The sequence below is a fragment of the Ixodes scapularis genome, unplaced genomic scaffold, assembly GCF_016920785.2.
Source record: "Ixodes scapularis isolate PalLabHiFi unplaced genomic scaffold, ASM1692078v2 PGA_scaffold8__174_contigs__length_109621045, whole genome shotgun sequence".
Taxonomy (NCBI): Eukaryota; Metazoa; Arthropoda; class Arachnida; order Ixodida; family Ixodidae; genus Ixodes; species Ixodes scapularis.
The window spans coordinates 98082022-98107618 of record NW_024609883.1 but is presented as its reverse complement, the minus strand read 5'-3'; the positions used below and the strand labels follow the sequence as shown (position 1 = coordinate 98107618).

At 47.1% G+C, this 25597-nt stretch overlaps 1 protein-coding gene across 2 annotated transcripts; it reads left to right on the top strand.

Moving 5' to 3' along the window:
• Nucleotides 1–49: 49 nt before the first annotated feature.
• On the top strand, nt 50–21808 carry LOC8030236 (phytanoyl-CoA dioxygenase, peroxisomal). 2 transcript variants are annotated; one of them, XM_029982721.4, is made up of 10 exons: nt 50–457; nt 4624–4725; nt 5523–5617; nt 8138–8301; nt 8801–8963; nt 11782–11863; nt 12600–12781; nt 14361–14516; nt 17404–17538; nt 21072–21808. In XM_029982721.4, exons 2-10 carry the CDS (start codon nt 4665–4667, stop codon nt 21123–21125), a joined length of 1092 nt encoding a protein of 363 aa, XP_029838581.2. In that variant the 5' UTR covers nt 50–457; nt 4624–4664; the 3' UTR covers nt 21126–21808. The 2 variants fall into 2 exon arrangements, with proteins under 2 accessions (XP_029838581.2, XP_029838582.2); XM_029982722.4 differs by lacking the exon at nt 4624–4725 and having other exon boundaries at nt 251–457.
• The last annotated feature ends 3789 nt before the right edge of the window (nt 21809–25597 follow it).

Genomic DNA, 25597 nt, shown 5'->3' with positions numbered 1-25597 from the left:
GCATTAAATGTCCCGCAGAGGACGCTAGTGTTTAATGCGTTCGTTTATTACATGTTTGTAAGAATTCAACCTTTTCATATCGTAACTTTTATTACTACCAGATAAGCTTTGTCTCGTTGCAAAGAACGCAAATAACATTCATTTATTTACTTTAATTGAGTGTTTGTAAAGATTTTAATAGATATACTCTTAGATGACGTATTTTTAACGTGTTTTTGTCTCACGAAAACAGAAGAATCGAACGCACTGCCCGAGTTTCGTTTTTGCCACTTTTTTTGCGCATTTGCGCGATGTCCGCTCGCTCCTCATCTCCCGCGGGACTTTCCTTGTGTGAGCATTCCTGACCGAGCAGTCTGTCGGCTCACGATCTACAAGGACGCCGGCTCACGATTGACCACTCTTCTTGCGATCAACACGCAACTACGACCTTGACACTTGCGTTCTTCACCGATCAACGGTGAGTTCCAGAACCGCTCAGCATCTACCGATCGGCGATCACCTTCGGTTGTTGTCTGCGTAGCTAATCTGATGCCGATACAAAAGTACGCAGTGGGGTCGTTTTAGATGAACCCGAATCGCCCCACAGATATTCTAGATATTCTTCACTTTCGTGCGACGAAAGTAGCAACAGGTGAGAACGATGACTCCAGCCAGAAATGTCACGATCGAGGCCGGTCAGTGACATTGCAAAGGGGAAAAGAAAGAAAATATAGGTCACCACACAACGTATGCAACCGCCGACAAGACATGGCTTTCGGTTTCCAGTGATCGCGTCGCCAAAGTTAACGACGCAATTGATTGATAGGCGTAGTTGTCGCGACATCTAGAAAGGTTTCTACATTTCGGACCGCACTTCGCATTTTTCACGGGTCAAAGCTGGACAGACACGTAAAACTCGTGCAAGGTAAACGGAACTGACGAGGCTTTTCGCGGGAATTCCGTGCTCAGTGCTTTGCGTCGAGCGCTTTATTGATGTCATCACCCGCGAAATACATGACTAGCTACGAAGATTAAAAGCGTCAGAATTACGAAGGAATAGCCTCAGACTCGTCTTATCCCGATGGAAAAGCGAAATTCTGCGCTCGTTACGAGGTTGGGCACCGCCACGCACGTCTGCTTGTTCCATTTTCCTATGCGCGACACACGGAAGAGGAGAAATTTCATTTTAATGCTATCCTTTGTTCGCCGCGCCGGCTCAAATTATACTCCGTATAATTCCACGCTTGAACGCTGCGCGGCCGGCTGCGCGTCATAGCACGTACTTTTTCCGGGCTGAACCGTGGCGTCACAATTCGCCGTCCCCCCTACATTTTTTTTTTTTTATTTTATTAGGAGCTAGCTTGTCTTGTACTGCACGAATATAACAATTCAAGGAAGGATGGTCTTGACGTTAAAAATAGAGATGGATTTGTACAGCTGTCTAAACGCTCAGAAAAGTTGCTTCATATATTTGTTGTCTGCCAAGAACGACTTTGATTGGCTGGAATGCACCTGGAACGTCCATGCATGTCCGTTCCATCGAATCAAGATCCTTTGCATGCGATAAGTGAGAGCCAGTTCTAAGCGTGTGCTGTAAACAAATGCACATAACTATATGGCAGCCAGCCAGTACCAACTATTGGTGAACAGTGGCATTTGTATGTGAACCCTGCTGTTCTCTGGAGGGGGTCTTTGTCATGCCTCTTTGAAGTCGTTAGCAGTTGAGGCAGGAGTTTGTTTTGAAGTCGTTAGCAGTTGAGGCAGGAGTTTGTTTGTCTAAGAGAGTTTTGATTACCTTTAAGGGGACCATACGGAAATGTCATTTAATATTCTGCTCAGTTATTTTTTGTCTAGACACATATTCGTAGTTTTTTTGCCTTCCGTGGAGAGCAACATAAAATAATAAGGGAGCAATGTGAAAATAATGTTTTTTTAATGGCAAAGCAGACAGAATGAGATTGTTCTTTTGTTATGCTTAATTCACTTTCTACAGTCCGCTATGTGCCGAGCACAACAGAATTGTATCCCTGAAGGAGCACCGAAGATGACATCCACATTATGCGGCAGCCCATGACAGTTATTAATCGCAAAATGTATGCAAGTTTTAAATGGAGGAATTTTTCAGTAATCAATTTAAAATATATTAAGCACAATTATTAGGTGTGAGGAATAGCTAGCCTCATGTACCTGTGGGGGTCTTAAGAGTAGTTTATCGGCATTAAAATGTCCGAGATTGATCAAACCGCACTTGCAAGTCAGAGACTCCATAGCATTATCTTCATGCACCAACTGAAATGAAGATAATGCCTTATTTGGAGCTTTAGGGCATTAGCTGTACAAAGAATATTTCAATCAAATAACCTCTTTGTGAGCTCACTTTTTACAGCGGAGCTGTTAAGGTCTAGTTTCCCCAGTTTCGTGTCCGTGGACAAACAAATCTCGACACAAAACTCCGGACAGCTACCGCCACCTATGAGTGATGGCGGCAACCAGACAACCGGCTTGCCAGTTGTCTGGTTGCCACCATCGCTCATAGATGGCGGCAACCTTTCCATCCTTTCCACTCTGGTTTTCACCAGTGTGGAAAGGCTGAATTTCTCTAGGCGTCATCCTAGAAGTCGTCCTTGAGGTCGTCCTATATGTCATCCTAAGCGTTGTCCTTGAGGTCGTCCTAGAAATCATTTTTGAGGTCATCCGAGAGGGAGAGGTTGTCCTTGATGTTCTCCTAGAAGTCAACCTCGAGGTCGTCCTAGACGTCATCCTCGAGGTCGTCTTTGAGGTCGTCCTAGAAGTTGTCCTTGAGGTCATCCTAGACGTTGTCCTCGAGGTCGTCTTAAAAGTCTTCTTTGAGGTCTTCCGAGACGTTGTTTTTGAGGTCGTCCTAGATGTTGTTCTTGAGGTCAACCTAGACGTCCCTGAGGTCGTTTTAGTCGTCGTCCTAGACGACGTCCTTTAGGTCGTCCTGGACATCGTCCTTGGGGTCGTCCTCTGGGCGCGTTCCTTGAGGTCGCCCCACCCAGAGCCGTATATGGGGAGAGTTTAGTCAGTCTATGATCTTGCCGCCGTAACGCTCCCCTCCCAAGTGAGCCAATCAGTACGCGGCGTAGAGCGAGAGGCATGAGCGCATGCGCGTGAACTCCCGGCTGCTCCCACCTGAGTGGGGAGGGCCGCCATCTTCGATCATTCTCACGGCGGAATGCGTAGGATCGGCATCTAAATCTCGATTGTTGCCTTTATATCGCTGGCTCTGGCAAGAAAATGACATTCTGTTATTCCTCGGTGGGTTAAAAAGCTAATAAATGAAGATTTTTCGGCGTATGGCCACAAACTTTTATTCAAGCGAAAAAGAAGTCGGCCCGTAGCAGACGACGCATATAGCCTCAGCAGTGTTCTTCTCCGACAGCGTTGCTAAAAAATGGCGGTCGTCTCCTCTCTGCTTCCTTCTTTCTCTCTCGCTCCTTTGGCACTCTCCTCCCTTTCATTTACTTTTCTCCTCTCCGCCGACTTCGTCGCCACACCCACTGGCCAACCTCTCCCAATATACGGCTCTGGCCCCACCATAGTACAGCTCCGCTGGTCTTCTGCTTCACCAGAGTGGAAAGGCTGAAAGCTTTTTTGTTAGCTTTGCTTTCTTAATTTATCCCCCTAACCACCCGACTTTGGATTTTAAATAGGAAACACATCTGTAGAACCTAAAGTGTTGTCGAGCATCTTTGCACCTCGAGAAAACTGTGCTTCATTGTGATTCGCTGAAACCATGCTTGTGCGGTAAGTGCGCCACGGGGCTGTCGGAAATGATGACAGTCTGGCGTGGGTAGCTCAGACGCAGAAGATGGCTCTTTTACTTCTACTCATGAGCCCCTTGCAGCTCTGAGCGTTAACATGTCTGTCTAGTCATTAATTTGAACTCAATGTTTCCAGCACTAACGTTTCCTTACCTTTCACATGGCTCCTCAGTCTATATAGAAATTCATTGGGCATCGAGGTTGGTTTAGCGACTTGTTGGTGCTGCTTTTGAATGGTTACTAATGTTTTCCAAAGCATGCTTGACTAACATTTTTCAAAACTTGTCAGGGACCACTTCACCCCCTGCCTTTGCCTCCTAATTTTCATCAAAAGTGTAGCAAAAATTTTCATAGACCTACAAAGATACTTCAATTATAGCTTCAAATGTGCGAGAGAAACGCCGAAAATTCAGCCTTCGCCAAAAGGAGTTTCTTCCTCGCCGGAAAAGATAAGGTTATGCCTCGGTGTCCCGTAGGATTGACGAGTACCTTGGTTACCGTGTGGAGTGTAATACCAACCAAAGTTTTGCAGTTATAGTCTGTTGCAGGTTAGGAATTGTGTGACCCCTCTCAGAATGCTCTCTGTTCTCTATGATCGGTGGATTTCTCCTTTTTACTTGCCTCTTCGTTAGCAACCGTGCCGCTAAACTATAGAGAGAGTTAAGGATTTAGTGGGAGCAGCTTGTCCTACTATTCTTGACTTTCAACTACCTAGAGTGTACTGCCAAATAAATATAAAAACAACAACACGGCAACAACAAAGGTGACGGTGGAATGGTCCCTGACACGACCTTGACTTGACCCCTGGGCGCGGGTGCTTGGACGTTGGTGTGATGCGGTCTCGGTTGCTCGTGCACAGGGAAGGCCGTCTGACCGACACACAAGCCTAGCTGACCAGTGATGTGGTTTGCTGCCGTACGGCCTTTGGCTGCTGCTCGGTCGGTGATAACCTATAGACTTGGTAGGTCAGCCTGTCTCTCCCTTTTCTGGAAATAACATCCCTATTCTTTCCAGGCTTCTTGTGCTTCTTGGTGGGCGTGGGTCCTGGGTGGAACCGTCCCCTGCGGCTTGTCGAGTAGTTTACCTTGATTAGCTGTAGTTGGCGACAAACTGAGAACGATGGGCAGCGTCCTTCAGTTGTCTCGTACCCGGTGCAAGGTTCGTTAACATTTCGGCGTCTTGTGAGATTCGAGCGGGCGTGCGGAGCCAATGCACGGTGGAAGGCAACAAGCGTGTGCCGGGCATCTGAATAAGACACCCCACCAGTCTTATCCTGTCCGTGACTATGGTCAATGAATGCAAATGTCCGTAGAGGCTTCCGCTGAAATTATTGTAACGACCTATGGCCTCAGGGCGGTCGCTGGTCAGCGCTGCTGGTGGCCAAGGAGTGCAAGTTTGGGTGACACATATGCCACTGTACAGTGGAACATGAGCTCTATGTCGCAGTGCTGCGGAGCACTCGTGTCATTTGTGCTCGAGATTAGGTTCAACGATGGTGGCTGCGAACTGTCTCAGAGTTGCAAGAAGTGCGCATACCACTTGAACCGAATTTTACTGCCCGGTAGGTATTGGGATTTGCACGCGTAATCGCACGGTGGTCTGCCGGTACACTCGTAATTTCGACAGGGAGTTGCATTTTCCCGCTCCCATGAAGAGCGGAGAAGACAATGTCGAACGCTTTGTTCTCTCGCTTAAGTGTTATTGCTTGTGGAATTGGTCTAGTTCTGGATCGTGCATGAATTGTTTCCTGTCTCGTAGGCAACATGGCCCAAGAACGGCTTAAGACCATAGTCGGCCATCTCAAGGGGGGTGCCATGTCCCAGCTGATCAACGTCTTTGAGGACAAGCACATTGTGAGTAGCCGTTACCATAACTGCTGTTTTGGACAAAGTTGCATTTGTCGGGACAGAGTTCAAAGCCGCCAACATTGGTCGCTATCGGCGGCTTTTGAGAGTCACCAACAGTCTCTAGACTTTGAAAACCCGGTAGCACATTTGCGACTTTTTAGGACCGTGTGCGTCAAACTTTCTTAAGATCTCTTATGACAAGAAAATGCACTACTGTGTTGGCACCATCCATGTGGTTACTGTAAAACTGCATTTCATTGGAGGGAAGGTTCTGCGGTGTTTGAGAGATTAAAACTGCTTACAAAAAATGGTTGTTTATTATATGACAAAAGTTTTTCAAGCAAAAAAAAAAAAAAAAAAATGATGGAAAAAAAAAAAAAATTAAATACAGTATACAGGATTACTAAGTGTTCCACGGCCATCCGAAAGGTGGCAGCAGCGTGTTCTCTCTCATCCCAAGAGATCAAGAGGTTGTAAGAACATACGGTTGTAGTGTTGCAAACTAGCGCCATCTACGGGAGTGTGTAAATAAATAGGGCGGCTCGAGGAGCTTGCTCAGAGATTGGCCTGAACGTTCACCCGACAACATGTCTCTTTGATCCGACCACCGGCCCGGCTCGCGTCATGGGGTCCCGTTGGGCAGCTCGGTGAGTTGCGCCCTTGCCGGCCACCCTCGTCCTTGACATGTAGCTGGACCAGGGGGGATCGTCGCGTGTACCCCCCCTAAAACATAACAACGGTCCTAAGGAGTCGCAGGTGTGTGAATGGGCCTTAGGTGGCAGTTGATGTAGGAAGGTGCCGGACATTTCATTCCAAGCAGCACAAAGGTGCGTTCTTATTCAGAGTGCTGCAACTGAACCCGCTAGGAGTACCCTCCTTGTGGGTTGTTTTCAGTTGCAGCACCCCAAATAAAAACACCTTAACTTTTTTTTTTTTACGTCTTGGAAGTCCGACACCAAGGAACAAAAAGGGGAACGACACATACAGTCTCATTCCCGGCTGCGACATTTCTTTAATCTCTTTCCTAGCTTATAAGGAAGACTCATCACCGACCTTCGGACGTGCAAAGTAAATTCTCATCGCACCAAGGTGCAAAAATGTCCGTATGCACAACAACCCTCCCAAGTTCACGGCTTCGAAAAGCTGTACTTTTAAGGGTTGCAAACTTGGGAGGGCTGCGGTTGTGTGTGAACATTTCAGTGCCTTGGTGCAACGATGACTCGCTTCACCCATCTGAAAGGAAAGTTGTGGGTTCTGCTCATCAGCCAGGGAGGGGGAAATAGATGTCACGGCTGAGATCGAAACCTGCGTGCATGTATAACGTCCTTGTCTTGTTCCTCCGTCTTGGGTTTTCGAAATGTTGAAAGCTCACCTGCTTGCCTGCATCTTCCTTGTTATTTTTCTTATGCTTTTTTAAAATTTACGTTGGTGCATCCATAATAGAATGTAGCGTTTTAAGAAAAGGGCATTTAAAGGCACTGCACATTTTCGCTACTTCTGTAAAGTCGTCGATTCACTTTTGCGACCTCAGCTTGAGGCAGTCTTCGTAAGGTCAACACGATGGTTCAGAAGAGCCTGACTTGCAAAAACTAAAGCTGAAATTATACATTGTTGCGTGCACCTAATCTTCCCACCTCCACCTGGGTTTTCACTGTTTACGCCGCGATATTGCCGCGTGTGTGGCCAAGAGGCAACGCACGCGGCTCCCACGCAGGCATCGGGGGTTCGATGCCCGGCATTTGAGATAATGTTTATCGATTGATTCTACCCCATTTTTCTAGAAGTGTTGTGTTTACTCTTACCTCAAATGTTCGACGCTCGAACTCTCCAAATAACGTAGTGTAGTATAGATAAGGAGTTTCGAAGGCCTTGCCGAGTCAGTCTCGCTCAAGCCAGCTGTCCCGCCGATACCTCGACGCTCGTTTTTTTTCTTTTGTTCGTTAGCTCAAGTTTGCCAGATTAACCCCTTAAGTGCCAAATTTTTTTTCCCAAAAGTAACCTAAAAGTGCCAGATTTTTTTTTTTATTTTGAATTGTTACTCCTCTAGTATTACACATAAAATTTGAAAAGTTTATTACGCAAAAAGCAGCGGAGGCGAAAAAAATATTTGCCAACTAATACGAGTGCTGCCATCTACGATCAGCGCCGCAAAACTACCCGGACGAGCCGAGCTCGTCCGTGGAATTGAGAGCAACCGAAAAAACCACTGAATGAGCTGAGCTTGTCCGCGGCATTTTTAGCCAGAAAGTGGCCGACGATCTCAGCTCGTCCGAGGCACGAAAGAAACATATAGTTTCTTTCGTTATTCATTGTCTTTCTGCCTGGCATTCGTGCTATGTCGTAGCATAAGACTACTAAACAAATCCCCATCATTGTCTTCCGTACATTGTTTTGCCGACTATTCAGCCAAATTATTCTTCATAATTTGTGCCTCTGCTCGTTCGTTAGTAAAAACATACTATTACGAAATTACGACTGCCTCGTGCTGCATCTTTACCGTGACCGATCTTCACTTTCCGATCACAGCTGGACGAAGTGAACAAGAAGATCGGAGCCAATCAGTCGAGCGGCGGGTTCCGCTACACCCTGGACAGCACCCGTCTCTCGGATGAACAGCGTCGGTTCTACGAGGAGAATGGCTTCATAGTCGTACCAGGCCTCGTGGGCTCCAAAGACCTGGAAACTTACAAGTGGGTCGCACTCTTGGAAACGCTGTGCTGCTTTGTTGGTGTTTTTTCTTTTTATATTCTCCCCTGACTTGCTTCAATGGCAGATTGTTTACTTATTTATTTATTTATTTTTTCGATGCTTACATCACCCAGGGGGCATTACACGAGGGGGGGGGGGGGGGGGGGGGCAGGGGCAGGAGACAACGTAGCTATTATATAATATCAGTGTTTTATAATAGAGAAAGAGTGCACTTTTCCTCATATGTGAAGTATACAGTGACTTTTTTGGGGGGGGCTCATTTTGCACAGTTTTTATAATTAAATACTACAAAAGAACGTTCGCATTAAAGAAAGCGCGACCCGCGGAACTCTACCGGAGCCACATAAGCGATTTCCCGAGAGTCCAGCGAGGCAAGGGGGAAACAAGGAGAGGGAGAAAGGAGGGGGAGAGAATGGTACCGGACCAGTTTCCACGAAGAGTTTTGGTTGGACCCTGACTCGACGGGTGCTTCGTTTGCAGGAACCGCTTCCAGAGCATTGCGGACGGGAAGGTGAAGGTGCCCGGCCTGGTGGTGATGAAGGACGTTGCCCTGCTGAGTGCCAAGTCGGACGAGAAGGTCGTCAACAAGGTGCAGGAGCTGTACATGGACGACGTGCTCTTCGGCTACTGCACCCTGCCGCAGGTGGGTCCTGACGTCGCATGCTACACCAGGCAGTCCACTCGCACCCACAAAGCTCCGCAATGATCTAAGTAGTATTCTTAAAAAACATAAACAAAGGAAAAAAAAGTTTTTTTTTATACAGTTCAGATAGAAAATAAATGTCATAAAAAAAGAATTTGATAAAAAAAAAAATTTTTAGAGCTATTTTTACGGTGCAAAACAAATTTTTAGTTTTTAGTTTAGTAGGCCATTTAGCAATGCACGTGCGAGATTGCTCCTGCACACCTTTGCTTTCGGACACAAAAGTGATCAGACGTTTCCAAGTCAATTAAGGGGGCCAGGGAAATTTTTGGAAGCAAAGACCATAGAAGCCAATGGAGAGAAATGCGTCTCCATAGCATCTTTGGCGTTGACTGAGAGAGCGGTTTAGTACTTGAACCATTATACATGACAATCTTCGGAATTACGTTTGCACGACAGCGCATGAAGGGGGGGGGGGGGGGGGGGGGCACCAGGTGGGTCCTGGCGCTCGCGCTGGTATAGCTTTGGCTGTGGTGCCTGTTTGGTGTAAAATGGATTATAAGCTGTACGTGACACTGATCGGCGACCTATGTGCGATCACTTATTAATTTTTTATTATTATATTCGTCTTTTACGGTCTAGAGGTCATTGTCTCTCCGTTCAAAAAATAATATTGTACATACGGTAGTTGAAATTCATTACCTTTGTTTAATTTCTAATATTTTTGTTTTGGTCTACTATGTTTTAGTCTTATTAGACTAACAAGCTATTTTCTTAAAACGGCCCGGCCAGAAATAGAATTATTTCTTCTTTTTTCAACGCCAGCCACTTCCTTCACCTTCTTCTTTCTCGTTATATATAAAACCGTCAGTTGTGAGTTTGCGCCTGTTCTGTCCACTTCGTGTAACCTTGTCTTAGCGCTATTTGTAATTTACTATGTATAACCAACTAGCCCGCCAGAATATTTTGATTTGTTTGTAGTTGGTGCTTACGGAAAAGTGGCTACTAGCAGTCACGTGACTGACCAATAGTCACGTGGTGCTTGCGCTCTTTTGAGAGCTTCCTGTGGGCTCTTAAAGTTACTTTATGGTAACCTTCAGTAACTGGGCTCTAAAAGTTACTTAATAGTAACTTTTAGAGTTACTATTAAGCCGCATTGTTAAGCCACAATGGTCACAAAAGCGATGTCCCGCGAGCTGAATCTAGGTCATGGTAGCTCAATAGAATTACCAGGATCTAGCGTCCTTATGAATAGGAATGTTTGCTCTCGCTCATGCCACGCAAACGCAGCTACGTACTGAAAAGCCCTCAAACCGGGAATATGGATAAGGGTGTGTTCATGCTTCGTCGACGAAACGTCCAAAACAGGCGAAGTGGTTTGTTTTTGGCGAGTACTGTTTTGTTTTTATCGCCAATCATTGCCGCCAAAGGCTCGGATCAGTATGAAACTGATGTGGCTCAACCGCATTCACTTTTGACTGGAGCGAATGAATCGTGCACTTCGTTTACAAAGTTTTTAGTTTTCTTTCTTTATTTGCACAGTAGATATTGTAGCGAAATTATGTTCAATTAATCTCTTTATCGAGTATGACATAGCACGCTAACTTGCATGTCTAAATCCACACATTTGCACCTGGAGCTAACGGAACGACGCGATTCTGAATCGTGTTTGCACGCTAGTCGGTGCGGCTCGCTCCCCAGAGCAGACGGCACTCGGGTGGTAAAGTGTGTCACCGAAAACAATGAAAAATTTTTTTTTTTGTCACTGCAGAGATTAACAATGCATTGCCGAACGTTTCGGTTTTTATTCTAGTGTAGTGCTAGCGGCCCGGCCAGATGCCAAAATTTCAGAATTAACCGTGGTCTCGTTAAAAAAGTATTATCGGTTTTCTGGAGATTTCAGGGGGAAAATGCGGCCCGTTTCAAGTTACCGACGCGATTCATCTCCAAATATTTGTGGGCTTTGTTGACCTTCATTTTCCCATTGAAAATTTCTAAACCAAAGATAGATTATAACTTTTGAGTGTCGGATAATAGCAAGCTTTGAAAATTTGGCATTGGGCACCGACTTCTGGCGCTGCATTTCGGAAAAGGTGGGGTACAATGTGCCCCCCTTTCCCTTCCCCCCCCAAATTTTTTTTTTTTTTTTTTTTCAAAAATAAACTGCATTGTTGAACGCTCACTTTCTACCAAAATGTTGCGCCAACAATCCGGACCAGATGCCAGTGTTGCAGAACGAACCATTCTGTTTTTAAAAACTTATTAGCAATTTGTTTTTAAATTTTCAGCGGTCAAATGGTGGCTGACAAAGCCCACAAATACATGGGGCCGAATAGCGCCAACTACCGAGAACGGGCCCCATTTTTCCGTCTAAAGATTTTCGAAAATCATTTACAACATTTTAATAATACAACTGTTTGTTTTGAAGCTTTGCCAACCGCTCTGGAGCACATACCGTAATATCCCGAGAGATAGCCCACCTAAAATCGAAAGGAAATCGGGCAGAAAAGAGGAGTGAGCAGATTTCCAGTGTGCGATAAAGAGAAGTTAAAGAAAATGCCAGTTTTAGATCTTGTGACCTGCAAAACTTGCGATCGCAGCTGGCTGGGAAGGACGACTGTCCTTCCCAGCCAGCAACGTTCGCTCATCTCCCGTAGTGGCTCGGCGACACCATTTCTGCTCAGGTCACCATTGGCCAGGGCGTCCCAATTACTAAAATTGGGCCATCTTAAATAGCAAATCGGGCCACAAATAGGGGGCGGGTCGTCTTTCGGGGTTGACCGTGCAACCCACTCGGGTGTGCCGTCTCACGTTGCAGATTCTGGACTACGCCACGTCGTTCTGCGGGCCCAACCTGATGGCGATGCACACCATGCTCATCAACAAGCCGCCCGACGTGGGTGAGTGCGAGCGGCGTGCGCTTCGGGCGTCGTGTCGTCGGCCGCGCACGGCGTTGGGAGCGTGTCTCCGACTGGCGCGTTTACCGCATCGTCAAAAGCGGTCCCTCGATTGCCGCCGACAACTTAGTAAAAGTGTCGCATTGTTGCCCGTCGCGATCCTGGCAGTGGAGCGGCAGCGGAGGGGGCGCAGCGGACATGGGCGTACCAACCGGGGGGGCAAGGGGGGCGCTTGCCCCCCCCCCCCCCCCCCCTCAGAAAAAGCCGCCACTGGGCAGGGCAAACACCGCCCCCCCGCACGGGGGGGGGGGGGGGGGGGGGTGTCTGCGGTTTGCCCACCCACTCAAAAACAAGTTGGTACGCCACTGGCAGCGGATGCCAGTTCTACCACATCTGCAGCCGCGCAGTCCGTGGAAACCAAAGCAGACCCGAGCCGAGACGAAATGCCGCGACGACGGCGACCCTTGTGTCTGCTCGCCTTTTTCGCCCTCGTTTCCACAACGACCAACTGCGGGGATCGCGATTTCCGACAACACGATGCGCCGTTTCCCGCGACGCAATTCGTTGCCGCTCAGGGACCACTTTTTGTCCGGTGTCCTCGGCAAAAATTCGTTCTAATAAAGTGCAACTTCTGATGCGCGGGCAGGACGGTACGAATCGCGCTTTAGGCACCGGAGCTTTGGTACCCCGGTAACGTTCGGCAGCTTTCGTAGTCCAAACAGGCGGCGTCGCTCCGCAGGGACGCTGACGTCGCGCCACCCGCTGCACCAGGACCTGTACTACTTCCCGTTCCGGCCGGCGGACCGCGTCGTCTGCGCCTGGACGGCCATGGAGAGGGTGACCCGGGAGAACGGCTGCCTGGTGGCCATTCCCGGTTCGCACCAAGGGCAGCTACTCGAGCACGACTACCCAGAGTGGGAGGTGGGTCGCCAGTCCGCGACGGACCCTCACTCTGTGGCATCCAGCTACCCGTGGATCTGAAGTGTTGCATTCGCTGGACTTTGAAACGCTTCGGTTCTTCCGACCACTCCGTGTTTCGGGGTGGCACAGTCCCTCCCACAACTTTCTGCTTATTGGTGGTTTCCTCCTCTTCAGTGTTCCTTCTCTCTGCTAAAATGAAAAAAAAAAAAAAAAAAAATGAAAGGCTTTGTGGTGCCTTTGCTTACTTTTTTTTTTTTTTAGCTTTCTTCCAAACCACGGTTTGAAGGAAACCAAGACCTAGTTATAATGGACACCCGTTTCGCGAGATTTGTTGCATCGACTTTGCCGACGACCGTTGGACGTTGTGATACTACCCGTGCCCTCGAGGCAATAGCAATCACAACATGAAGACTGGACGGGTTGAAACTGTGAAGAGGGAGGGCTACCACGGCAATAGTGCTTACCGTAAAATCCCGTAAGAACGCCCGCCCAAAATGAAGAGAGGAATGGTGAAAAACATGGGGTGGGCTATCTTTGGGGATGCCACAGCGAAACTTCATAAAAAGTTAGTGATATACATCCGGGCACCGGATACAAGCCACGCGACGCAGGAATTGATACCGAAAATCGCGGACACAATTACAAATCCGCGTTTCACGATGCGATAAACACGCGGGAATTCACTAGAAATTCCTGTGTCACGGAAAACGATACCGCAAGTGGCCGACGCAGCAGATTCGCGTTTGACGGTGCGAAGGACTCGCAGAAACTCGCCGAGAACTCGCATCTCACAGGAACGGATACCGCAGATCACGGACGCAGCAGATTCAAGTTTCATGGTGCAATGAAAACTCGGGAACCCGCTACAATTTTGCCTGTCGCGGAAACCGATATCGCGCGTGCAGATCGGGGACAAAAAACGCAGGAATATGCTACAAACTCGCATGTCATGGAAACAAATGCCGCAGATCGCAGACGCAACAGAATCGAATTTCACGATGCAATATACACGCGGGAACAACTTGTGCGTGTTATAGCTAAGAATCGATATCGCGCTCGCAGATCGTGAAGAAAAACACGGGAGTCCGCTACGAACTCGGGAATGGATACCACAAATCGCGAACGCAGCAGATTCGCATTTCACAGTGGATATACACGTGGCAAAAACTCGTGTGTTATGGGAGCCAACTATCACGTGTACTGATAGATCACAGACAACAGCGTGGGAACCCGTTATGAACTCGCTTCTTGGACGCACCGGTACCGCAGATCGCGCCGTTGATGCGCAATTCATGTCAGACATCGCCTGACGTCCCACAGGAATGGGAGGGTGGGCCATATTTCGGAATTTTTATGTCAGAGATATTTAGCCATAAAAATGGGATGGACGATCTCTCGGGGGAGGGGCGCCCTTTCGGGATTTTACGGTAGGCTTTTTAATATTTTTCTTAGTTTCGGACTATAGATCCAGTTCTTTGGCCTGTGACCATCTGATACAAAGGGCACAGCCACCATAATCAAACCCCAGTTTAATTCCTCACTTGACTGCAGCTCTCCACACGCATCTTTGTCCGAGCAGGGAGGGGTAAACAAGATGTACCATGGAGTGAAGGAGCTGCCGGAGTCTGTGATGGAGAAGCGGGTGTACCTGGAGATGGAGGCCGGCGACACTGTCTTCTTCCACCCCGTGCTGATCCACGGATCGGGTGCCAACCGCTCCAAAGGCTTCCGAAAGGTGGGCCAACTCCCCGACGAGCCCAGAGGGGAGCTTGAAAAGACGCCGAATTCCCGAAAGATCTTCTAAATACCCGGCATTTATAGGGCTAGCCTCGGGGAGTTTCTGTCCGTGGCATGCAGCCTCAATGATAGTGACCTTGTGACATCACATGACCCTGTGAAGTCGCATGACATCATGTTGTAACTTGACATTGTGACGTCACGCGACTTCATTGATGCCATGATATTGCGTGACTTAGTGACATCATGCAACACCATGATGTCATTTGTCTTGCGACTTCATTGATGACATGATGTCAGGTGACTTTATGACGTCATGATGTCATTTGACACTATGACGTTACGTGGCACTGTGTGATGTCATGGGATGGCAGCACCATGACATCATATGATGTCATGTGACATTATGACTAGGGTGACCACACGTCCCGCTTTAAAGGTTCATTTCTACCGTCCTGTCATTTTGTCTGAATATGGACAAATGTCCCTTTTTTTTGGAGAACTTGCTCGTGAAATCAGTACCAAGCGAGTGGAAGAAAACAAAAAATTATTCCTCGTGACGGTGTATTACAAGAAACAGTATAAAAATGTCATCTCGAACAGAGTATGATTTTTAGTCTTTTCCGTGACTCCACTTGCCAATAAGTTTTGTTTGCACACACAAGCGTGCATACGGGGCTTTTTTCCATATTACCATATTTAGCATAGTTGGGTTTTGCAGAATGGGTAAGAAAGGTGCTTGTGTACGAAAAGCCCCAAAAGTGTGCGTTTTCACGGTGCACTGTATAGTAGCAGAGCTTTCTTTTTTGTCTCGGTTTGCCTTCTCTTTTCTTTCTCCCTCCCCCACCCTTCCCCTTGATGTCCCGTTCTCAACTCACCCTAATTATGACACCACGTGACACCATGACGTTAAACTCACGTGACACTGACAGCTACATACACACACACACGCACGCCATATTTAGTCGCGTAATAAATAATGAGTGCACTTTTTTTCCTGCAAAATTGACACATATTTGGGGGGTGCGTTCATTACGAGGGGTAAAGTTTTTGCATTTACACACTTTGCACGAATGCCATTTCAGGTGCCAATATGACATGGCAGGGTGCTGTGGCACGTCTCCACTGACAGAGGCGTACCCATGGCTGGTCGTGGACGCGCTATAGTGACCATGCTCTATAAATTGCAAACTTTTTTTAGGGCGCTTTTGGTGTACCTTTTGCCTAAGAAAAAGTGCCATACGAAGCTCGCTCAGCAGGGAGAGCGATGCGGCCGTTTTTAGGCCTAACCACTTTCACAATATCTCTGTCTGAAAGCGGATCACAGACAACGGCGTGTTTGTTGACATCAATGCATCCAATGGATGAAGCACGTCCGGGGCTGGGCGTGCTTCATCCATTGGATGCTTGAAACCGAACAGCATGCACGCCCAGCTTCGCTAGGCGTGCGCGCCGTTCGCTTTCAAGGTTGATCACTTCCGCAACCACGCAATTGCAGCCATTACAAGAGCGGCTTGGCTTGGCTTCACTTGTGAAGACGCCCTGGAACATGCCCAGCCCGCTTTCGGCCAATGGTGCCTCCTCATTTGCCTCCTATACTTCCCAATGAAGGGCCAAACTCTCTATACACGGCTCTGGGTTCCGCGGCTGTTGCTTCTCTGCGGTGCGCCGGTGCATGGGGAGAAGCGCACTCAACGGGGCTCAAGCAGGGCACAAGTGAGCTATGAAAACGGGCACCACGTGGAAATTTCCATATCAGCTTGCGCCGACGTTGTGGTATGGCGGCATGGAACAAGTCCACGTCACAGCGTCCGTGGAAGTTGCTATAGAAACTGCCACGCGGTGCCTGTTTTTACCGCTCACGTGTCGCCTGCTTAATAGATCACTTTAGACACCTTCTAGGCCCAATTTTGTTTTGAGTTGTCATGCGCTGTCTAAACAGCACACGATAAACATTTTTGAAGGATAAATGAAGTTATGTTATACATTTCACAAATGTTTCATGTGCGGCATACCTGCTTACAGTAGGCCCGTTAGAGGAAATCATTGAATATCTGCTTTGTATGTGTAGTCATTCATATGGCAAATTATAGTTTTATCTTGCATCACGTTTAAATCAATTTCTGTTAATTCAAACAAAATTTGTGGCCTCCTGGAGTTTGAATTAATGTGTCTACTGTATATTCACGGACCCTTGAATAGGGCCTTGAGTGGTCTCCTCACTGTGCCCACAAAAGGAGGAGTGCAAAAAGTCCTACAGTAGCAATGCATTTAGAACGCCTTTAGAAAATCTTAGAGACAGCCGAATTTTGTTTCGTTTACATGGATTAAAATTTAAATTATCCCACCGAAGCACGCCCGTGACGTCGATCCCTCCGCTCAGCGCTCGCGTTGCACTGCCAACGTTACGTGCGGCGCAGAGTGTAGGGATTGGTGGGTTAGTTACGATTTGAAGCCGTGTACAAAGATGACATTCGTCGTCCCATAGCACCCACAACAAGCTTTTCTTTCATAAAAAAATGTCACGTCGCGGCTGGATTACAAGGATCTCCGCCCATGTTATGCCCCCCTAGACTGAAAACTCAGAAAATGTTTTAGTTAATTAACTGTCTGATTGACCAATTTCACCCCTCCTCTAGTGGCCCACAGGGCTCCCAACTTTGCACCAGTGCTAAAAAAAAAAAACATCCTCACACAAGCTTCTTTTTTTTTTTTAATTCTGGTTTTTCTCAGAAAGCAACACCCCGCATATCCCAAACCCTAGATGGCCAAAGTACCAAAAAAGTTCTGGGGTCTTGTTTTTTCTTTATAGTAGATAGCGAGAGATTTGGATGTCGAATAGAAGCCTAGTTGACGTCTTCAGCGCCATCCTTTTATTTTTTCAGGCCATCTCGTGCCACTATGCGGCTTCGGAGTGCCAGTACGTGGACATTGGCGGGACCGTCCAAGAACCCATTGCGGCCGAAGTGCTGGAGGTCTTCCACAAACGCTTCCCCAGCGTTCCTATGAACAAATACGAAGTAAGAGATTTCATCTCTCAAAACAAGGCTTTCTCGTAACAAAACTTGCAGTATAGATGCTATCTGCATGGTGCACTAGGCTTCCTTACCATTGTGTACTCACAGTTACCTTTGAAAGTGACCCATCTGCGGCAGCCTCTTCCTTGATCGGTATCGCCCAGTACAGGACAATACCAATAGTTTAGCCTGCTTTTTTTTTACTATATGGAAAGTTGTCTCATGGCGAGTTCTCTTAGTGCATTTGGAGCGGTCTTGGAGCACTTATTAGTGGTATCTTCTCGCGCGTGCCAACGGACGCTCGCATTTACTGCACTAAAGGCATGGCATGGAGCGCTTTTGGATCGCTCCAAATCTATCAAGAGAATTCCCTATCACACACACACAACACCATCCATCGAGAACTTTCCTATTCTTCGTCGTGCGGCTGGTCTTCTGTCACGTGGCTCATGAGCCAGTTGTGACCATACTGATTCTTCCAGGATTTAAAACATGTTTTCAATCAACGAGTGACGTGTTTGAAAGCCCTCTTTGCGTAATTAAGCGACTTTGCCAGTTGATTGACCGACGTAGTATGGTACTTGCCAAACTGTACGAGAAATAGTTGGCCAACCAGTAACTGTGCAACGTTTTAGAGGAACAGCCTGGGGGGGATGCAGTGATTGACATTTGTCATGCATTTGATGTCTTTTTACAACAATGCACGTGATCGTCATTTTTTTATAATGTGGCACGACTACTTATTGGGCAACGGTTTCCCCAAGGCGCTTAGATGCCACGAGTGCTCTTGTATTACAATGAAAAAAAAAAAAAAAAAACTGTAATAGCCTCCTCCCACTGTAGCGACAAACATCCCCAGCAGCCGCTGCCATGTGCTGCCAAACAATCGAAGACGGACAAGTTTTTGTTTGATATCTAGCCTGAAGCACCGCGAGCAGTCCCACCGAAGAACATCTCTCAAAGACAAACTTATCCTCCTCGCCTGCCTCTACCCTCTGCTGCCTCCTTTCCCAACCTTCCTCCCGTGGTGGCCAACTAGGCATCCTACTCGTTCCAGTCCCTCGACAGCTCGTAATGCTCGTTGCTCGCTCGCTGGCACATCGTGTTGCGGAAGGGAATTAGCTGTGGCTCGTTTTGCGCGCGAAAACCTGGTGCGCGATCTGGTGCTTCGAGACGCTGAGGTTTTTGTCCCTGCATCGGGATGGATACGCCGACGTTTGAAGACTGACCAAAGTAAAGACCGTTTACCTTGAAGTAGGACATGACGTTCTGGCAGGCAAGAGACGTCATCACGCTCTGTGGTAGTTGGGATGCCGTATATCCCCCCAAAAAACGCCGGTCCTCAATCATTTGGATACAAACATCCTCGAAATTGGCATGAAATTTCGTGGCGCTCACCTCGAACAAGGAACGATTCGGGAATACTAGTTTGAATAAAGTTTGGTGTCGATAGTCACGATTTGTGGAAAGTTGCCAACGGCAAATCAAGACAAAGCAGAAGCTTTAATTAAGAAAGTACAGTAGGCTCGCGATAATTCAAACTCTAGTATTTCGTATTTCTGGTTAAATAAAATTATTTGAAATTTTTGGGTGTCCCGCTATGTTTTTAATGCATTTATATGCCGCTTAATTTGAACGGCGTTTTCGCTTAATTCATACTTTTTTGTTCCCGTTGAGTGCGCTTCTTTCCGAGCAGCGGTGCACCGCAGAGAAGCAATACCCGCAGAGCTTGCTTTCGCCGAGTGTTGCTTCTCCACGGTGCACCGGTGCTCGGAAAGAAGCGCACTCAACGGGGCTCAAGCGGGCACACATTAGCAGAAAACGGCGTTCACATTATGTGCTTCAAGACTAGCAATGATGACCAAGACGACATCGAGGATGAGGAGCAGCTCACTGGCATCATGCTTTCTGGCCTTGAAGCACATAATGTGAACGCCGGGCTGGCGGAATATGCTAGTCTTGACGACGATGCGTGTTTGTCGTGATGACTCATTAGAGGACATAGTACAGGAAGTAATGCCAGCACAGTGCAGCAGTGAGAGCGAAGATGACGATGAAGAAAGAGATGACCCACTACCAACTGTCATAGCCGCAGAGGCCTTTGAGCACGTCGCTCAGCTCCGGAAGTTTCTGTCTGCAAAGGAAGAGTCCCGTTAAGAGCTACTTGCGTTGACTGGTATTGAAAATTTTGTTTTGAGATCTCATGTGCTGACTGAACAGTCCAAAATTGACAACTTTTTTGCCGATTGAACAAACTTAAAGGGGCACTGACACATCAAAATCATATTTTTTTTTATTATCCGAAACTATTGAAAACGATGCCGGGACATTACCCTCAAAATTTGAAACTTGGGAATTCAGTATTTGTGAAGTAAAAAAACAATTTCCAAATGCCGAATTCGAAGTTCCCGCGCGATCGGCGCCGGTGCCTTGACGTCAAAAATTGCGGAGACCTGAGAGTCCCCTTTCTTTCACCACTCCCTGCTGTTGCCATGGCGACCCAAAGCGAGGGGGAAAGGAGCGAGCGGCGGCGTTCCGGCGGACCGGTTTTGAGCGGTGTCGCCTGTTTTCCGTTGGAGGATACAAATCCAGGAGACGGCACCACAACGAACTCCCGATTTTTGGTATTTCAAAAAGAAGGGCCGTAGTGCGTTCGCAATTGCGTTAAAAAACATGTTTTAGGATTGCCGTAATTAAATGTTATAGAGATGTCGCCTACAAAGCTTCTAAATTTCATGATTCTTGACGTCACCGATCAAAAGAAGCGAGGAGGCGAGAGGCGGGAAAATCAAACGCCAAAAATAAAAAGGCGCGCGCGCGCGCAGGAAAATTTTTTTTCGCGATGCGGTTTTTTTTGCGTGTTTATGACTGCAACTTGCATCGTTTTAGACAATAAAAGTAAATACAACCTTTGGGGTGTCAGTGCCCCTTTAACGTCACAGTTCTTTCACCAATGTGTTATGCCTCTACTTGCTTATAATTAGGCCTATGTAGAGGAAACTGGCGAAAATCTGCTATGTGTAGCTATCCATGTAACAAATCATAATGTTGTCTAGTATCATATTTAGATGAATTTCTGATAATTCAAACTAAAATCTGACTTCCTGGAGTTTGAATTAATGAGAGTCTACTGTAATTGTCTCTCTTTCACCGTGTTTGTCGGCGTATTTTCCACCCAAAGAGCAAAACATGAAAAACGCGTCGCCCGACTATGCTTGTTTGTGTATTTTGAAGTGTTCTGTTGACGACTCCAGTCACACCAGGAAACAAGTTTTTCTTGTCCCTGTGTTCTGCGTCGCGTCCGCTAGGTGGGGCGGCTGACTCCGACAAACATTCCATTTGTCGTTGTCATTATGCATCATCCTCTGTTGTTGTTGTCTGTCGCTCTGGTGGGATGCGGCTATAACAGGCTTGCAAATGCAGCATAAGCTTCAAGCTCATGCTATTGGAACACTTGCCACCTCTGCTTTGTCGAAATAGTTTCATGTGCCATCTTTTTGAAGGAATTTGCACTGATAGTATGTTTCCCGTTTCAGGACATCTGGAAGCTACGTGCGCGCCACGTCCGTGGCAAACGAGTCAACCTCTGAAGAACTTTGAAAAGAAAGGATCTGTTTGCGAAAACAACTAAGGAACCTTCGCAATTTTGGTGGATGATAGTTGGCAAACCCGTGGCAATGCTTGAAGTCGCATTTCCATTTGTAAAATAATTGATTTGTCACATGATTGGGGACATTCTTTAGGCACATCGAATATATGCCACATGAAATATGGCTTCTCTAAGAAATAATTGCTGTCAACTTGGAAACCACATACATTGTACTGGCAGTTTTCTTAGAGTTGCAGGCAGCATGTGCATCTAGCAGTGGACTCGGCTTGTACTCATTACAAAACAACTTCAGGTTTAGTTTTATATTTCATTCTAATTTTGTACAGGACCTTTTACACGTCACATTTATTGATTAAAGCTTTTAACATGAAATCATGTGCAAACAATGACTGCAATATGAGAGCAACAAAGCTAATTTCCTTTTTTTTATTATGTGCTGTCAACTCGCTTTCTTCTGGCGACCTGCTAAACTCGTCTTCCTTAATGCACCTGAAATGAGAGAAATTTTTTTATTACATCTTAAAATCGCCCTTTTGAGGACATTCTAAGAGTGAACACAGAGGGGGAGCTATAATCTCCATTGAATCTGCTCATTGCATTCATGGCATAAAGCCCGATAATCATTTTATTGGACCCATTTTTAAATAAAAGAATTAACAATTTTTCGCTTTGATCTCAAAATTGACGTAAGGCTGTGGCAGGTTAAGGACATGCCAGATATACAGGGATGCTAAAAGGTGGGGGGCAGGGGGGGTCTTGACCCCCCCTTTTCTTAAAGGGATGGTGAACCGAAAGTTGGATTAAAAAAAAAACAATGCTGGAGATGTAGGCGGGACGCTACAATCCTTACAAAACTACTAGTAAGGTGATATCTCAAATGGGCGGCCGTATTTTCGGAAAATGAAGTCGAGATTGAACCAGGCCGACGAGGCGCATGACGTCAAGATACCTAGTTTCCTCCTCTCTTCGCTTCGCTCCCTCAAGGCCGCGAGGCGGAGAAGACGCAAGGCCAGCCATTCCCTCTCCTTCTCAGAAAAACACGACATCAACATTCCTGCCAAATGCGCCTCTTTTTTTGAAAAATACAGTTATCCGTTCAAGGTACCGCTGTATGAGTGATGTTTTGGTGTTTGTAGCTTCCCGTTGCACGCTTTTGCCGCATGTTTTGGGGAATCCAGATTTCGGTTCAGCATCCCTTTAAGTATTCTGAGGGGGGGACTCAGTGGCACCTCAGCCCCCCTATAATAGTACTTGGGAGGGAGGGGGAGGGGGGGGGGGGGGTGACACCACACACTCGTCACGAAGTCCTCACGTGCGTCGTGATGACTTTGTGATAAAATATAAAATAGAAATCGCTGCACACATTGTAGTGAAAGGAACAAAAACTAACCCGCTAGGATAGCGTCCTCTCTAAAACAAAACTCGGATTGTCATATCAAAGTTTTGTTTAGCACAAAGAAAAAACTACATAAACAAAAAAAAAAAGAAGAACAAACCGGAACTTGGCTTGGGCCTCCCTTCTCTCGATGTACTTACGGCATCCCTGCGGATATAACAACAAAAGTATACAAGAGCTAGAATGGAAACCTTGAACTACACTCCTCGAATTGACCTTTGCTATGGTTCCATCTGGACAAAGCTCCACTGAGAGCAATAAACCAGAGAGGACGCTAGGAGCCATGGGAGCCAATTCAATTAAGGAGGACAGCAGAGACGCAAATAATCGGCTGGGACTGCAAGTGGCGTCTGAAGTCCCTAGATCCTGGGAAAGTACCACCAAGCGCCCCGGCATGGTTGCCATCTTGGTATGTGAAATGAGCAGTTTCTCGACCTCTCCATTATTGGTGAATTGATGTAAATTTGTGGCGATAGGTTGCTTCATGAACACATTACGTGTGTACTCAGGTTTTGTTATCCACGCACCGGCAAGAGAAGGGCACATCAAACGGCCACCACACGCAGTGTCGGTGCTTGGCAGCATTGAAAAAGAATGATCCTGTCTTGAAATGCGCAAGAAGGACAATATCATTAGACGATATCTGTGGAGATCAGTATGACTCATCACGAATGCATACTGAGCTCCACTGAGAGCAATAAACCAGAGAGGACGCTAGGAGCCATGGGAGCCAATTCAATTAAGGAGGACAGCAGAGACGCAAATAATCGGCTGGGACTGCAAGTGGCGTCTGAAGTCCCTAGATCCTGGGAAAGTACCACCAAGCGCCCCGGCATGGTCACCATCTTGGTATGTGAAATGAGCAGTTTCTCGACCTCCATTATTGGTGAATTGATGTAAATTTGTGGCGATAGGTTGCTTCATGAACACATTACGTGTGTACTCAGGTTTTGTTATCCACGCACCGGCAAGAGAAGGGCACATCAAACGGCCACCACACGCAGTGTCGGTGCTTGGCAGCATTGAAAAAGAATGATCCTGTCTTGAAATGCGCAAGAAGGACAATATCATTAGACGATATCTGTGGAGATCAGTATGACTCATCACGAATGCATACTGAGCTCCACTGAGAGCAATAAACCAGAGAGGACGCTAGGAGCCATGGGAGCCAATTCAATTAAGGAGGACAGCAGAGACGCAAATAATCGGCTGGGACTGCAAGTGGCGTCTAAAGTCCCTAGATCCTGGGAAAGTACCACCAAGCGCCCCGGCATGGTCACCATCTTGGTATGTGAAATGAGCAGTTTCTCGACCTCTCCATTATTGGTGAATTGATGTAAATTTGTGGCGATAGGTTGCTTCATGAACACATTACGTGTGTACTCAGGTTTTGTTATCCACGCACCGGCAAGAGAAGGGCACATCAAACGGCCACCACACGCAGCGTCTGTGCTTGGCAGCATTGAAAAAGAATGATCCTGTCTTGAAATGCGCAAGAAGGACAATATCATTAGACGATATCTGTGGAGATCAGTATGACTCATCACGAATGCATACTGAGCTCCACTGAGAGCAATAAACCAGAGAGGACGCTAGGAGCCATGGGAGCCAATTCAATTAAGGAGGACAGCAGAGACGCAAATAATCGGCTGGGACTGCAAGTGGCGTCTAAAGTCCCTAGATCCTGGGAAAGTACCACCAAGCGCCCCGGCATGGTCACCATCTTGGTATGTGAAATGAGCAGTTTCTCGACCTCTCCATTATTGGTGAATTGATGTAAATTTGTGGCGATAGGTTGCTTCATGAACACATTACGTGTGTACTCAGGTTTTGTTATCCACGCACCGGCAAGAGAAGGGCACATCAAACGGCCACCACACGCAGCGTCTGTGCTTGGCAGCATTGAAAAAGAATGATCCTGTCTTGAAATGCGCAAGAAGGACAATATCATTAGACGATATCTGTGGAGATCAGTATGACTCATCACGAATGCATACTGAGCTCCACTGAGAGCAATAAACCAGAGAGGACGCTAGGAGCCATGGGAGCCAATTCAATTAAGGAGGACAGCAGAGACGCAAATAATCGGCTGGGACTGCAAGTGGCGTCTAAAGTCCCTAGATCCTGGGAAAGTACCACCAAGCGCCCCGGCATGGTCACCATCTTGGTATGTGAAATGAGCAGTTTCTCGACCTCTCCATTATTGGTGAATTGATGTAAATTTGTGGCGATAGGTTGCTTCATGAACACATTACGTGTGTACTCAGGTTTTGTTATCCACGCACCGGCAAGAGAAGGGCACATCAAACGGCCACCACACGCAGCGTCTGTGCTTGGCAGCATTGAAAAAGAATGATCCTGTCTTGAAATGCGCAAGAAGGACAATATCATTAGACGATATCTGTGGAGATCAGTATGACTGATCACGAATGCATACTGAGCGCGATAAAGACGCTTATACTGGAAAGGAATGCTTTCAGTAAGGCCAAACTCCATAGAGATCTTGGAGCATTTGGTTCAGAATGACCCTTGACAAGCTTCGAAGATTTGATAGGACCGAAATAATGATCACCTTGAGAGGTTTTGGTCGTCTGTATGGTATACTACATTATACTACGGGGGGGTTGGGGGGGGGGGGGGGGGGGGGGGGTAGGGGAGGGGAGATGAGATGGCAGCTAGGATGCCCACGTAGAAAAAAAAAAAATGCCTGCTCGTGCCTACGCTTCTCCGAGACTCCTGGAGAAACTCCTGATTGTAAGGCGAAACGAAGTATAACATCTGTGTCCTGCTTGGAAGGCAATGGCGCTACTTTTTCCAAAGCTCAGCATCCTGTGACTTTAGTAGCGTCCGCTGAGGACCATCGTGAAACGGCGGACAACTCACCTGAACAGAACTGCCTACTTTTGGCTGGAGGGCTGCGGTAACCTCATCTTATCCATTTCAATGTTGAAGTCGTAAAAGCTGTACGGGTTGTGCTCGAAGTACTCCGTAACCTTGTAGGATTCCGTGGCGGCCGTGTTCGCCACCGCACTGGGAGCGCTGCCTCCGACGTTCAC

Excerpts from the sequence above, each read along its gene's own strand:
- LOC8030236 (XM_029982721.4), top strand. The coding sequence starts at position 4,665 with ATGTGGTTTGCTGCCGTACGGCCTTTGGCTGCTGCTCGGTCGGTGATA. Across the intron at positions 5,618-8,137 it reads TCTTTGAGGACAAGCACATT|CTGGACGAAGTGAACAAGAA; the intron begins GTGAGTAGCCGT and ends TTCCGATCACAG. Across the intron at positions 8,302-8,800 it reads AAAGACCTGGAAACTTACAA|GAACCGCTTCCAGAGCATTG; the intron begins GTGGGTCGCACT and ends CTTCGTTTGCAG.